The sequence below is a fragment of the Acipenser ruthenus genome, chromosome 53 (genome assembly GCF_902713425.1).
Source record: "Acipenser ruthenus chromosome 53, fAciRut3.2 maternal haplotype, whole genome shotgun sequence".
NCBI classification, from domain to species: Eukaryota; Metazoa; Chordata; class Actinopteri; order Acipenseriformes; family Acipenseridae; genus Acipenser; species Acipenser ruthenus.
In genome coordinates, this window is record NC_081241.1 from 780,001 (window position 1) to 793,206 (window position 13,206).

The 13,206-nt window shown below is 41.1% G+C and overlaps 2 protein-coding genes across 2 annotated transcripts in view; one reads left to right on the plus strand and one right to left on the minus strand.

Moving 5' to 3' along the window:
• Positions 1–13,206, plus strand: part of LOC131723128 (tripartite motif-containing protein 16-like protein) — a 217,003-nt gene that overhangs the window by 101,941 nt on the left and 101,856 nt on the right. The window lies entirely within an intron of this gene.
• LOC131723130 (tripartite motif-containing protein 16-like) lies at positions 417–7,388 on the minus strand. The gene is made up of 6 exons (XM_059016586.1): positions 5,932–7,388; positions 4,147–4,242; positions 3,754–3,987; positions 3,440–3,599; positions 2,444–2,500; positions 417–1,341 (listed from the first exon to the last, which is right to left on the minus strand). The coding sequence occupies exons 1-6, from the start codon at positions 6,517–6,519 to the stop codon at positions 797–799; spliced, it is 1,680 nt and encodes a 559-aa protein (XP_058872569.1). The 5' UTR covers positions 6,520–7,388; the 3' UTR covers positions 417–796.

Below are 13,206 nucleotides of genomic sequence, written 5' to 3' on the forward strand. Positions count from 1 at the left end.
ACCTCCCTGTGCTTTACAATGCTTCCCTATGCTTTACCAGACCTCTCTGTGCTTTACAATGCTTCCCTATGCTTTACCAGACCTCTCTGTGCTTTACAATGCTTCCCTATGCTTTACCAGACCTCTCTGTGCTTTACAATGCTTCCCTATGCATTACCACACCTCTCTGTGCTTTACAATGCTTCCCTATGCTTTACCAGACCTCTCTGTGCTTTACAATGCTTCCCTATGCATTACCACACCTCTCTGTGCTTTACAATGCTTCCCTATGCTTTACCAGACCTCTCTGTGCTTTACAATGCTTCCCTATGCTTTACCAGACCTCTTTCTCTCTCATGCCCCTCTTTCTTTCTCATTCTCATTTGAAAAACCATGTTAATGAGTATTAAGAAATAAGAAAAAGTCAGTCTATCACGTTAATTTTTTTTTATTAAATCACATTGCTAAAATCTGAAATATTAAATATTTTTTGGAAATCAAAAAACAAAAACACACACAATAAAGCAAACTTAAGTTCACTTTTTTAAAAACTGTTACAGCACTGACTATTGGATGCCATTTTTTAAAATATATATAAAACATAACAATTCTTAAATAAATTAAATACAGTTACTTCCTATGAAATCCATTCGTTGCTAAAAACAAATAATTCACCTCATTTCACTCTGCAGGTGGCGCCGTTTTACCCCCTAACTTTCATACAAAGTTGTGTCAGATTGAACATTCCCTTCACCCGAGGAGTGGAGAGGACAGACAGGGAGTTCAATACAAAGGGTTTCTTACAACACAAAACAGTCTAGTTCAGCTGGCAGATTGTTACAGAGGAACCAGAAAACAAATCAAACCAATCAAAACTAAACCCAGGATAGAGCGGCTCAGTGAATGTGGTTTGGAATCTGTGCAAGAGCGTCATTGTGTCAGAGACGCCATAAAAGGACAGCGTGCCGGCATTAAAGTCCAGATACACTCCTATTCTGGGGGAGCGGGGGGCAGTTATTGCAGTTTGATTGTTATTGTGCCGGGCAGAGTAACTGGAGTCAGAGCAGTCCAAACTCCAGGACTTGTCATTGAATCCAAGGCCACAGGAATGATCCCCTCCTTTCCTGCTGATTCCTTTATATGTGCCTCCTATAGAAGCCAATCCCCCACTCCACTCAATCTCCCAGTAACAGCGAGTCCCAGACAAACCCTCTCTGCAAAGCACTTGGGCCCAGTAGTCAAATCTCTCTGAGTGATCAGGATATCTCTGGGTCTCTCTCCTGCATGTCACCTTTCTGTTCTCTTCAGACAGACAGAGGTTTCTATGCGCTGTGTTGGGGTCCAGTGTGAGCTGACATGAATCTGATTGAAGAGAAGAGGACGGGTAGAGGAGAGACGGTTAGAAAAGTCAAATCACTGAGAAAATCAACAGTCATTGTCTGCTGCATCCTCACATCCTGTTTATGGAAGGTGTGTGTATTGTTTTAATTATTTTTTTAAATACATTTTGACCACTTTTTTAAACTTTTAAATTGCATTTTCTGCCTCAAGATGGCTTCCCGCGGACCGGCATGGACCTCTCAGAACTACATTTCCCATCATCCTCCTGCTCACTGGTAATTCCATCTCAATCACATATGTGAGCAGGAGGATGATGGGAAGTGTAGTTCTGAGAGGCCCATGCAGTTACATGTGAAGCTATCTATAAGTATAAAAAAGTGGTCAAAATGTAAAAAAAATAAAAATAATTAAAACAATACACACACCTCACGTAAACAGTTGTAGCAACACATGGGAACATGCAACACAATAAAATACAAAGGACCTTATGAACCCTTTAAACCCTCTTGCTGTTTGATTGTTTTGTTCATTATAATTCCTCGATCTTATCAAACTTCTTCAATTGGAACCAATCAAATGCAGCTCTGCATACAATTACAGTTCACTTAATGTTCCTACAGGGTATGTGTTGCCATTTTACCCACTCAGACCCCTTGCTTACTAAATATCTTCAATAGAATATCATCCACTCTTCAAATATCTGTCTAATATTTTAATGAGCAATCCATCCCACAAGTGCAGTGATACTGCAATATACATTTACTACCAGCACAGGATGACTGGGAGGGATAGCTGTTCATTTTACCCCACAACTGGTTTCACATGCATTGTACATGTATTAAAAGATGGGATGATTATCTATTCAGGGATACCAAGATATTTAGGGAGAGAAAGGTCTGAGTGGAAAAACAGGCAACAAATGCCCCTCCCCCAGTCATTCTGCATGTATTCATCTGAACCAATACTTGCTGGAGAGGAGTGTAGATTAATGGCTTCACAATTACTAATAAATAATAATAATTGCTGCCCTCAAGCTCCACCCCTCCCTGTTCTGTAGTGTTAGCTCTTCTCTCAATGGAGTGACACATCTTTCAATCAAATGTTTCAGTGAAAACAGACTTACATTTTAAAAACTCAGCTCTGTTCCTTGGCTCTGGAGCCTGCAGACTGTAAACTGCAACTTCATTCACTGGGCAGAAAAAAAGAGAGAGAAATAGAATTGAAACATGTGGATTAATACACAACACACACAAGACTCCAAACAGCAATCTGAAAAGAAACAAGGCTTATTCACGGCATTTCAGGATGTAAAAATCCGTACTTCAAGATGTTCATGATTACAATGAATATGTATTCCTTCCGTATCGGTGCAGCAGCCAAAGTCAATGTGAACACGTCTGCCACTGCACTGGAGTCTTGTGTTCCTTCCTCTCCATCACATATCTTTACCCAACAGTACAGTGTCCATATTAGGACAGCCTTGTGCATCAAACATACAACAGTCATTGTCTGCTCCATCCTCACATCACTTCCTCCTCTCTGCTTCATCAGTCCGTTCCATCCTGCATGCTCCCTCCTACCACCTCCCTGCTCCCTCCTCCATGCACCCTTCTCCCTCCAGTCTGCTTCATCACTCCCTGCTCCTTCCTCCCTGCTCCCTTCTCCCTGCTCCCTCCTCCATGTTGCCTCCTCCCACTTATGTGCTCCCTCCTCCTTGCTCACTCTTTCATGCTCCCTCCTCCCTGCTGTCTCTTCCAGTCTTCATGCTCCCTTCTCTCTGCTCCCTCATCCCTGTTGCCTCCTTCCTGTCTCCTCCCTGATCTCTCCTTCATGCTCCCTCCTCTCTCTTCCACCCTCTCCTCCATGCTCCCTGCTTAATTCTCTCTTCTCCGTCCATGCTCCCTCTCCAATGCTCCCTGCTCTGCCCTCCCTGCTCCCTCCTCCATGCTGCCTCCTCACTCCTTCCTCCTCTCTGCTCCCTCCTCCCTTCTCAATACTACATTCTTTATATAGCCAGCAATCTGCAAGAGGTCTTTATTAATGTCTTGCAAGTCCTGTCCCTCCTCAAGCCATGTTTTTTTTGAGAAATCTCTACCAAAGGAATCTATTTCACACCAACCTGTTGTGGTTATTTTGACTAATTCCCCCTTGCAGAAGTCCTCAATATGGTCTTTAAGTTCAGATACAGCTTTCCTCACAGCCACAAAAGAGATGTCTGTATTGACAGTAACGCTGGGTAAGTCTCCAGCTTCAGGAGGGGCACAGAGAGACTGGAAATTCTACAACAGGAAAGTGGAGAAAAGGAGTTTTCAGTGAAACAGAATGGGGTCCAAAACATTCCTGGGGAAAAGCAAGGATTCATTCAATTGGAGAGGTCTGTCTGAAACCGTCCCAGTTATGGACTTGAGATTTTCTAACAAGCAGTGATGTTACCTGTAGAAAATGGATGTGATCCTCTGTCTCTGAAAGCTGTTTCAGTTCAGCGTTTCTCCTCCTTAGCTCAGCAATCTCCTGCTCCAGTTTCTTCATGCGTCCTTCAGCCTGATTCACTGCAGCCTTCTCGTTAGCTCCAATCAGCTCAATAACCTCAGTGTGGATCTTCTCAATGGATCGGATCAGCTCAGTAAAGATCTTCTCACTTTCCTTTATTTCTATGCATGCAGATCTCTGAGTGAAAGAACACAGTAGAGGAGACATGGTTAGAATTGATATCAAAAACACATCAGGCATAGACAGTAAACTTCTGTAGATGTGTGCCAGTCCACCTGTTAATAATAATAATAATAATAATAATAATAATAATACCCCCCTCTTGTCAATACCCACTTTCAGTGTCTCCACAGCCTGTTTCAGCTCTTCAATTTCTTTCAGTCTCTCCTGGATTCTCTGTTGTATTTCAATCTGTGTCTCTCCCAGCTGCTTCTGTAAATATAATGACATTGCATTTTAATCCATGTTTAAATGTGATAGCTGAATTAAATTTAAACCTTCCTTGGAGGTGGTTTAAACTTGGACAAAGGCAGCAGTTTCAGACAACATGTGTGTATAGTAGTAAGATACAGCACCATCTAGTGCACAGCTGCCAGCAATACAAAAGGACACTTGATCCACAGTAGCTGTCCACTAGATGGTACTGTTTCATACTAGTAACAGTGAATGATGGCTGATCTAGCATGTGTTACATGTTTGTTTTGTCAAGCACCTAGGAAACTGAAGCAGCTTTCTCTTTAATGGATATTTAGGGCTTCTGATTTCCGTTTTTAATCGATAAACACAGATAAAACAGCACTGATACAAAACAATGAAATCAGTGTAAAAAATGCCTAAATACACAAAATCCCCAGAAGAATGAGCCCGTGAGCAGAAGGACTTCACTGTGGAAGAGAGCAAAGGAAAGATGGGACTAGTAGGGTGAGCGAAAGAAATTGTAGATTTTAACAAACAAAATCCTAAATAGGTTATTACATTTCGTTTTAAACTAACTTAAACATATCTGTTTTAATCATGTAAAAATGTGTTTTAACGCACCAAATTAAGCTATTTTTTCTGCCCAATTTATATTGTGTATCATGTAAATATTGTATTTTGTATATCATATTAATCTTGTATATTATTAATTTATATCTTAGCAGATGCCCTTATCCAGGGTGACTTACAATTGTTACAAGATATCACTTTATTTTTTACATACAATTACCCATTTATACAGTTGGGTTTTTACTGGAGCAATCTAGGTAAAGTACCTTGCTCAAGGGTACAGCAGCAGTGTCCCCCAGCTGGGATTGAACCCACGACCGTCCGGTCAAGAGACCAGAGCCCTAAACACTACTCCATATCATATTAATCTTGTATATTGAATATCATATTAATCTTGATTTTTTTGCTTTTTTAAATTAGGAGCTTGACTTTTCTGGGAATGTCATTTTTAAAAAGTTTAACTAATTAAACTATAATATCTTAAACAATGAAACTGATCTATGATTTTATTAAGTTGCAAGATATATATAAAAAAAACACTAGGAATATAAATCATGCTAATTTTACACTACAAATTCCAATGCACCACAAAACAGCTGAACAAATCCTTCTTACCCTGTGAGGCAGGGCTGAGGTCCTGTACATGTAAATAGTGTGTTTTTGTTTCATTGTAAATAATGTTTTTGATAATCAAGTGTGTGCTAGATATGGCAGGGCATATTCAAATCCAGGATTTTAATCCCACCCAAGTCTAGAGAGGAGGTGTCAGGGAGACTGTTCCTGGAGCGGGACCTCCTTTCTTGTTTGATCATCTTTTATTTTCTAGTTGTTTTCGAGCAGTGTTTTGTTTTGAATGTTTTGTGTTTTTGTATCATAGAAAACCTCCTGTGTCTCTCCTGTCAATCAGCGATAGCCACACCCATAACAACGCCCCTGTTACACCCTGAAATACATTGTAGCACATCATAGTTTAGATAGAGCAATTAAAAAACTAGGGCTCTTTAAATAGCTCTTAATATACAATTAAAATCTGATCTGATGTGAAACTGTATAACCTAGTAAACAGACATGTTAAATATCCCTGGGAATTCTTATCTTCTAGGATAGCTACAAGGAAATGGTTCAAACCCTTACCTGTTTCACACTCCTTTCCTTCTTAGCTGAGACTGTATCATGGCTCTTGTGTTCATCTTGTGTACACAACAAGCAAATACACGTCTGATCGGTTCTGCAGAAGACCTCCAAAACCTTCTGGTGTTCAGCACAAAGCTTCTGCTCCAGATTTCCAATTGCATTGATCAGCTTGTGCCTCTTGAAAGCAGCCCCCTCATAGTGTGGCTTGACGTGTGTTTCACAGTAAGAGGCCAGGCACGTCAAACAGGATTTCACAGCTTTGAACTTTCTCCCAGTGCAGAAATCACACGGCACATCTCCAGGTCCAGCATAACTTTGAGCAGGAGGAGGATTGAGTCCTGTTTTCTTTAATTTCTCCACAACTTCAGCCAGCATGGTGTTTCTGCGCAGAACAGGCCTTGGGGTAAAAGTCTCTCTGCACTGGGGGCAGCTGTAGACACCTGTATGATCAGTCTGATCCCAGCAGTTCTTAATACACCCCATACAGTAACTGTGTCCACATGGAATAGTGACTGGATCCTTCAATATCTCCAGACACACTGAACAGCTAAACTGGTCATGCGCTACCAGAATATTCGCTTCTGCCATTTCTGCTGCAGCGAGACAGAGAGACTGACGATTTCACAAGAAACGAAACTTCACTGCGCTGATTTCCTGGAGTTGTGTAAAGCTCTGAGAGGCGGGGTTTGGGACTGAGGCCAGGTCTAGACAAGCAGGGGGAGCAGAAACTGCCGAATCAGATATTCTATGAAACTGTTTCTAAATCCCCCAACAAATATTACAATGTTAAGATTAGGAATTAAACAAATGATATTAAAAAAAGACTTTCTTCCCGCAGCACTTTTTCCAGAAGGTATATTAAAGTATTGTGTGTCTCAGACATTACAATAGGCTGTATTTACAGGTAAACTCAGAAACAAGCTGTTTAAATAAACTGGTAATGTGTTGTGTGCCCCTTTAAAGAGAATCCGATTCCAGTGATAATTCCTTGTGTTAGCAGGCGATCGCAAGTTTAATGTAGAATACGCGCTGCAGTGATGCGCTAGCGGAGTACACGGGAGCACACAGATACACATCCTGTTACACATTGTATCGATCTTCTTCAGCGATTCCTCACTAGCAGACCCGCACATCACATCATTATAGTCTAGAATAGGGAACACAAGTAACTCATTTAAACCTTGCTGTAAAGCTTACACAGTGGCGCTGACCACACAATCCTCCAAGCTTCCTTCCAATTTTACTACATACATCTTTAATGGGTTTATCAAATTGAAGAGTTGTGTCAATATAAACCCCTAGATATTTAAAAGTGTCGGCTCTCTCCAATGTTGTGGTATTACAAGCAACAAGAGAGAAATTTGAACTAGTATTTTGTATAATTTTCTCCGAACCAAATAGCATGATATTTGTCTTTCTTTTCATTTAAGATCAGATCATTTTTGTTTATATTTTCAGTCAGCACCGCGCGTCACGGATATCGCGACATTTCGCTTACAGGGATATCTCGGACACACACAGAGCCGTCTGCCTTCTGATTGGCCATGAGGAAAATAGGGCCGCGAGCCCTACCCGTATTTTCATTGGTCAAACAGAATGCGTTCTGATTGGCTCTTATTCTCGACCTTCCATTGGCTGATGGAAGTGCTTGTGATTTACGTTAGTGAAGTTAGCAAGCGGTTCACAGCTCGCTATTCGCTACTCCAGCTTGCTATTGATTGTTACAGCTTGCTAGTTGTTTTTTTTTTTGCAAATTAAAAAAACACGAATGTGGAGTTTTCAGATAATAAACTTTAACGAGCAAGAAAACGAGACGTAGCCACAGCTGCATGGGAACCTCAGCATTCCCCCGGGTCATTATTAATAGCGGGCTGTCGAGTTAGACTATTTAAAGTCGTTCGTGACTTCAGTGACTCAGACCCCTTGTTTTTGTACCTTGGAAGAGTCAGTTCCGGTCTGTTTGGTATCGTCGTGATGAATAAGTTTGTTTCCCAACTTGTTTGGTTTGTTTTGAACAAACTTGGTTTCGATTTCATGCACGTACGCAGTTAGTTTCAGCTGCAGGGAAAGACGAGCGCTTGTGGTGAGTGGATTTTATGCTTTTTAGTGTTGAGGACAGTGCTTTATAAATCAGTAATTAACAATAATAATAATTATAACACAAATAAACGCGTAATAATAATAATATTAATCAGAACAGATTTGTGCGTTGGTGTCAGCGCCACAGGGCAGCTGTTTTTGAAAATCTGTGCTGCTTGCACAAACTGCGCATGCGTGATTCGCTTTTGTTTTGTCAGCGTTAGCGTGAGTTTAATGAGTAAACGAATTCATTCATACGCGTCTTTATGTACAATTGTTTGTATTCCTCGTATAATAAACTCTGTTCATGAGGTTTTCACTATGTGTACTTGGTTTTATCGGTCGTATAATAGTAATAGAATATAATGTAAAGTCACGACACTTAGTCAACACGGGTCCTTTCAGCCTCTGCAGGTGAGCTACCCGGAGTTTAGCGGGTTAAAACCTGTCCATTTTATTTAAAGCACAGGTTAGCCCATTTTGAAGCGTCATTTCATTCTCTGCAAGTTACCTACCTATTGTTCAATTGAGGTATCGCATTTGGAGGGGAAGGTGCAGATTTTCAGAACACCGCCCCTCAAACACAAGCGCTGTACAAACCAATTCAATTGCAATACTGTACAGAAACTCTCTCATCTTCAGATTCATGTCGAGACACAGTCATTAGATCTGCAGCGGGCTTGTCTGTATCCACAGTATTGATTATGTATGTATTATTTATTTATATATAATATCTTTATTTTTATATAGCGCCTTTCATAGTGGACCACCATCACATAGCGCTTTACAGAGGCAGGCTGTGAACTGTGCATTATATGCAGAGTCACTTCCAATAGGACGTTGATTTAACATCTCATCCGCAGGACGGAGCACAAGGAGGTGAAGTGACTTGCTCAGGGTCACACACAGTGAGTCGGTCAGTGGCAGAGGTGTGATTTGAACCCGTGACCTTCTGGTTACAATCCCTGGACTTTAACCACACTGCCTTTTATACAAAAATATCACAAAGCAGTGTACAGAAAAGAGCAGAAAAAAAGAACAAACCACAATACATTTGTATAGCATGACACGGATACAACTGCCACAGTCAGACCATTTCAATAACAGATTTAAATAACATAAGATAGTTTCCAAACGAGAGGAGGCTATTCGGCCCATCTTGCTCGTTTGGTTGTTAGTAGCTTATTGATCCCAGAATCTCATCAAGCAGCTTCTTGAAGGATCCCAGGGTGTCAGCTTCAACAACATCACTGGGGAGTTGGTTCCAGACCCTCACAATTCTCTGTGTAAAAAAGTGCCTCCTATTTTCTGTTCTGAATGCCCCTTTATCTAATCTCCATTTGTGACCCCTGGTCCTTGTTTCTTTTTTCAGGTTGAAAAAGTCCCCTGGGTCGACATTGTCAATACCTTTTAGGATTTTGAATGCTTGAATCAGATCACCGCGTAGTCTTCTTTGATCAAGACTGAATAGATTCAATTCTTTTAGCCTGTCTGCATACGACATGCCTTTTAAACCCAGGATAATTCTGGCCGCTCTTCTTTGCACTCTTTCTAGAGCAGCAATATCCGTATACACATAATAATACAAAAGCAGCAATTTTAAAGTTACATTAAAACCAATGAAGATAAGAAACCCATTTTATAAAAGTGTGTTAGACTGTCATTGCAAGGAGAGATAGTTGTGTTTCTTTAATTCATGTTGAACTTGCACCCTGTATTATAAAACTGTACAGCTTTGCAAATATCCAGGTATAGATACAAAATCTACATTAACAACAAGGGCAAAGTGACGCAAAGGAAATCCCATTCACACCAAACCAGATTCACTTTACCAATAACAAAAACACACTGCTCTGTCGCTTTCATTAATCATTATTATTACAATATTATTATTAATTTCTTAGCAGACGCCCTTATCCAGGGCAACTTACAATTGTTACAAGATATCACATTGTTTTTACATACAATTAGCCATTTATACAGTTGGGTTTTTACTGGAGCAATCTAGGTAAAGTACCTTGCTCGAGGGCACAGCAGCAGTGTCCCCCACGTGGGATTGAACCCACAACCCTCCGGTCAAGAGTCCAGAGCCCTGACCACTACTCCACACTGCTACACTACAATAACACAGGCACGATTTGTTTTACACAATATATTATATATTCACTGTGTTTGAATTTGAAAACAAACAAATAGCAGACTCATCCAAAAAAATAATTCAACCCAGTACTGGAGTAACAGCAATAATAAGAAGGGCTTGGGATGATGAAACCTCATGAAATGATAAGGGGGCGGTCTAAAGAAAGGATCTTTTGAGGCTCTGTACTCATTAGTTACTGACTTGTTTCAGTTCTGCTGCAGAAACACAGCTAACCGAGGAACGAGTGAATTGGAAGAGAGAGAGAGATGAACCCAACTCCAAGGAGAAGGAACAGCAAAGAGACAGCCAGGTAATATCAAGTCTTATCTCCTCTCTCTGCAGAGGCATGCGTGCTCCAGTTTAATAACATACCTGACGACTCCAGTCCAGGTTTACCAGCAGCACCAGCACCTCAGTGACTCTCCCAGTAACTGCTGCCCTTTCACTTGGGAGCTGTGTTTAGGGTTTTTAATGAATAGTAACATGTCTTTGATGATGGTTATTTGCATGCGTGTTTCTCATCAACAGAGGGAAAGCTCAGGAGCAGACAGAGGGGGGCTCGGAGGACAAGGAGGAACTGGAGAGACTGAGGAGAGAAAACAAGGAGCTGGAGGCGATGTACAAGGAGGAGAAACTGAGGAGGTTTGTTAAAAAATACCTCGCAGGTTTACCGTAGAGGATAAGCCGATTTTAAATTCTCATTGTGTTTCTACATGTCTCCCCTCCTTATCAATCTAACAGTCTGACCTTTCAACTCTGCCTGTACACAGAGTTGAAAGGTCACACTGTCACATGATTTGAATGGAACGGGGAAGGCTGTCTGGCAGTTAGGAGTCTCCAGAAAAGCTTCTCAAAGCCAGGTTTTACAAATGATAATGGCTCCCGGGTCATGTGATCAATTTGACCACACAAAGCGTCTGAGAAGCATGACAGCGTCAAAGAAATTTCAACGCGAAATCATTTTACTGTAACGATGTGTTTATGATTTCATGGGACGATGCTGTCGCAGTGATATTGAAGAGTGTAATATTAAAAACATCCTAACATTAGGATTATAAACTTGTCTTTGCAGAGAGGAGCTTGAAGAGACCCTCCGAGACCTCAAGCCCCAGGGAATGGACCCCCAGTTTGAGACTCTAGCCACCCCCACAGCAACGATATATTTCTTTCAAAACGGTCTTCAGAATTAGTTGTCCCTCTCTAAGCCGGACATGTCTGGAGTTGTCTGAGTTAAAAAACAAACAAACAAAAACATTTTGTATAAATATCTACAGTAGGCCTAAACTACTGCTCTCAATTAGAACTGTTTCCTGTATCTTGTATTTGAATTTACTCTGAAAGGAAACCAAATTCACATATATTTTTTTTAGTGGAATGTAATGTACTTTTCTAAGCAAATGTTTTTCTGAGACGTTTAACGGCTCTTAGTCGAATTTGCTCTCAAACGTGATTATTTTCTGTATTGTTCTGAGTTGAATTTGCTCCTGTTTGCCGCTGACTTGACTGTATTTTTATAACGGCTCTTATCTGTAATGTGATATTTTGTAACTCCAGTAAGTCGCCCTGGATAAGGGCGTCTGCTAAGAAATAAATAATAATAATAATAATAATAATGCAGTAAAATCAAATTATTACCTGTAGCGCACTTTTTTTTTTTTTTACTTTAGCCTACTTAGTAACAGTTAACAGAAAACAGAACACACCCTTCACAGGAATAATCATTTTGAAATGTACACAGAAAGGTTGACAGTGTGTTTATTGCAGTTTATTTTTTTGTCGTCTTTTGCTTCCGTTTTTGACATCCAGCTTTGCGTTTCTTTTTATCGGTCTGGTTCCAGAGGTTCGGCAGGTTTTGTTTTTGATGGTTTAAAATCGTATAATTATAATTCGGACGTTAATGATAATAAGAGATGTTATGATAACGAGGCGCCATAAAACGCGCGTCGAATGAAAGTCTTGCTTGTTGGAAAGTCTGACGGAACTCTTGTATCATGTGTGTCGAGATCAGCCAATAGCTGTCGGCTTTACGAAGCACTGGGGGGGGCAGACCTATAACTATATAAGGAAGGAAAGGACAATGATGTCACAAGTGGGCGGAGTTAGTAAACAGTGACGCAATCCTGGAGCCCGTAGAGCTCTTTCACAGCGCGCTCGCAATGCTTTTAACGTGTTCACGCTCGCCCTGGCAAAATGTTTCTTCACATAATCAAGCATTAATTCGCATAAATAACAGTCAGTCACTTTATATTAACGATATTTTGTATTGTTATTAAAAGAAATACCGGCATATCCTGGCGCTGCAGCACAGCATCTCCGCAATGTATTCAGTACTGAGTGGGCTCCACAGCATCTCCGCAATGTATTCAGTACTGAGTGGGCTCCACAGCATCTCCGCAATGTATTCAGTACTGAGTGGGCTCCACAGCATCGCCGCAATGTATTCAGTACTGAGTGGGCTCCACAGCATCTCCGCAATGTATTCAGTACTGAGTGGGCTCCACAGCATCTCCGCAATGTATTCAGTACTGAGTGGGCTCCACAGCATCTCCGCAATGTATTCAGTACTGAGTGGGCTCCACAGCATCTCCGCAATGTATTCAGTACTGAGTGGGCTCCACAGCATCTCCGCAATGTATTCAGTACTGAGTGGGCTCCACAGCATCTCCGCAATGTATTCAGTACTGAGTGGGCTCCACAGCATCTCCGCAATGTATTCAGTACTGAGTGGGCTCCACAAATGGCGCCTGTAATTGAGTACAGAACTGCATCACGGGATTGACTGTCCTATCCTGCTTTATACAGTCCTAGGTGAGGACACAGAAAGTCTGACAGAGAGTTTATTGCAGTTTAACGAAGTTACGTAAAACACAGTCCCTGTGCAGCTCCCACTCAGCACAGGTAGAAATATTGTGTTCATGTGAGTCCGCATTACAGTGTAAATGAAACGGATGTGTCGCGGGACAGACCCGGACTAGGCTTTACATTCATAATACACGGGTTTTAAAGTGACGTTTGGCACAGATTGGAATATAGAAACATTACATTTTACTGGAAAT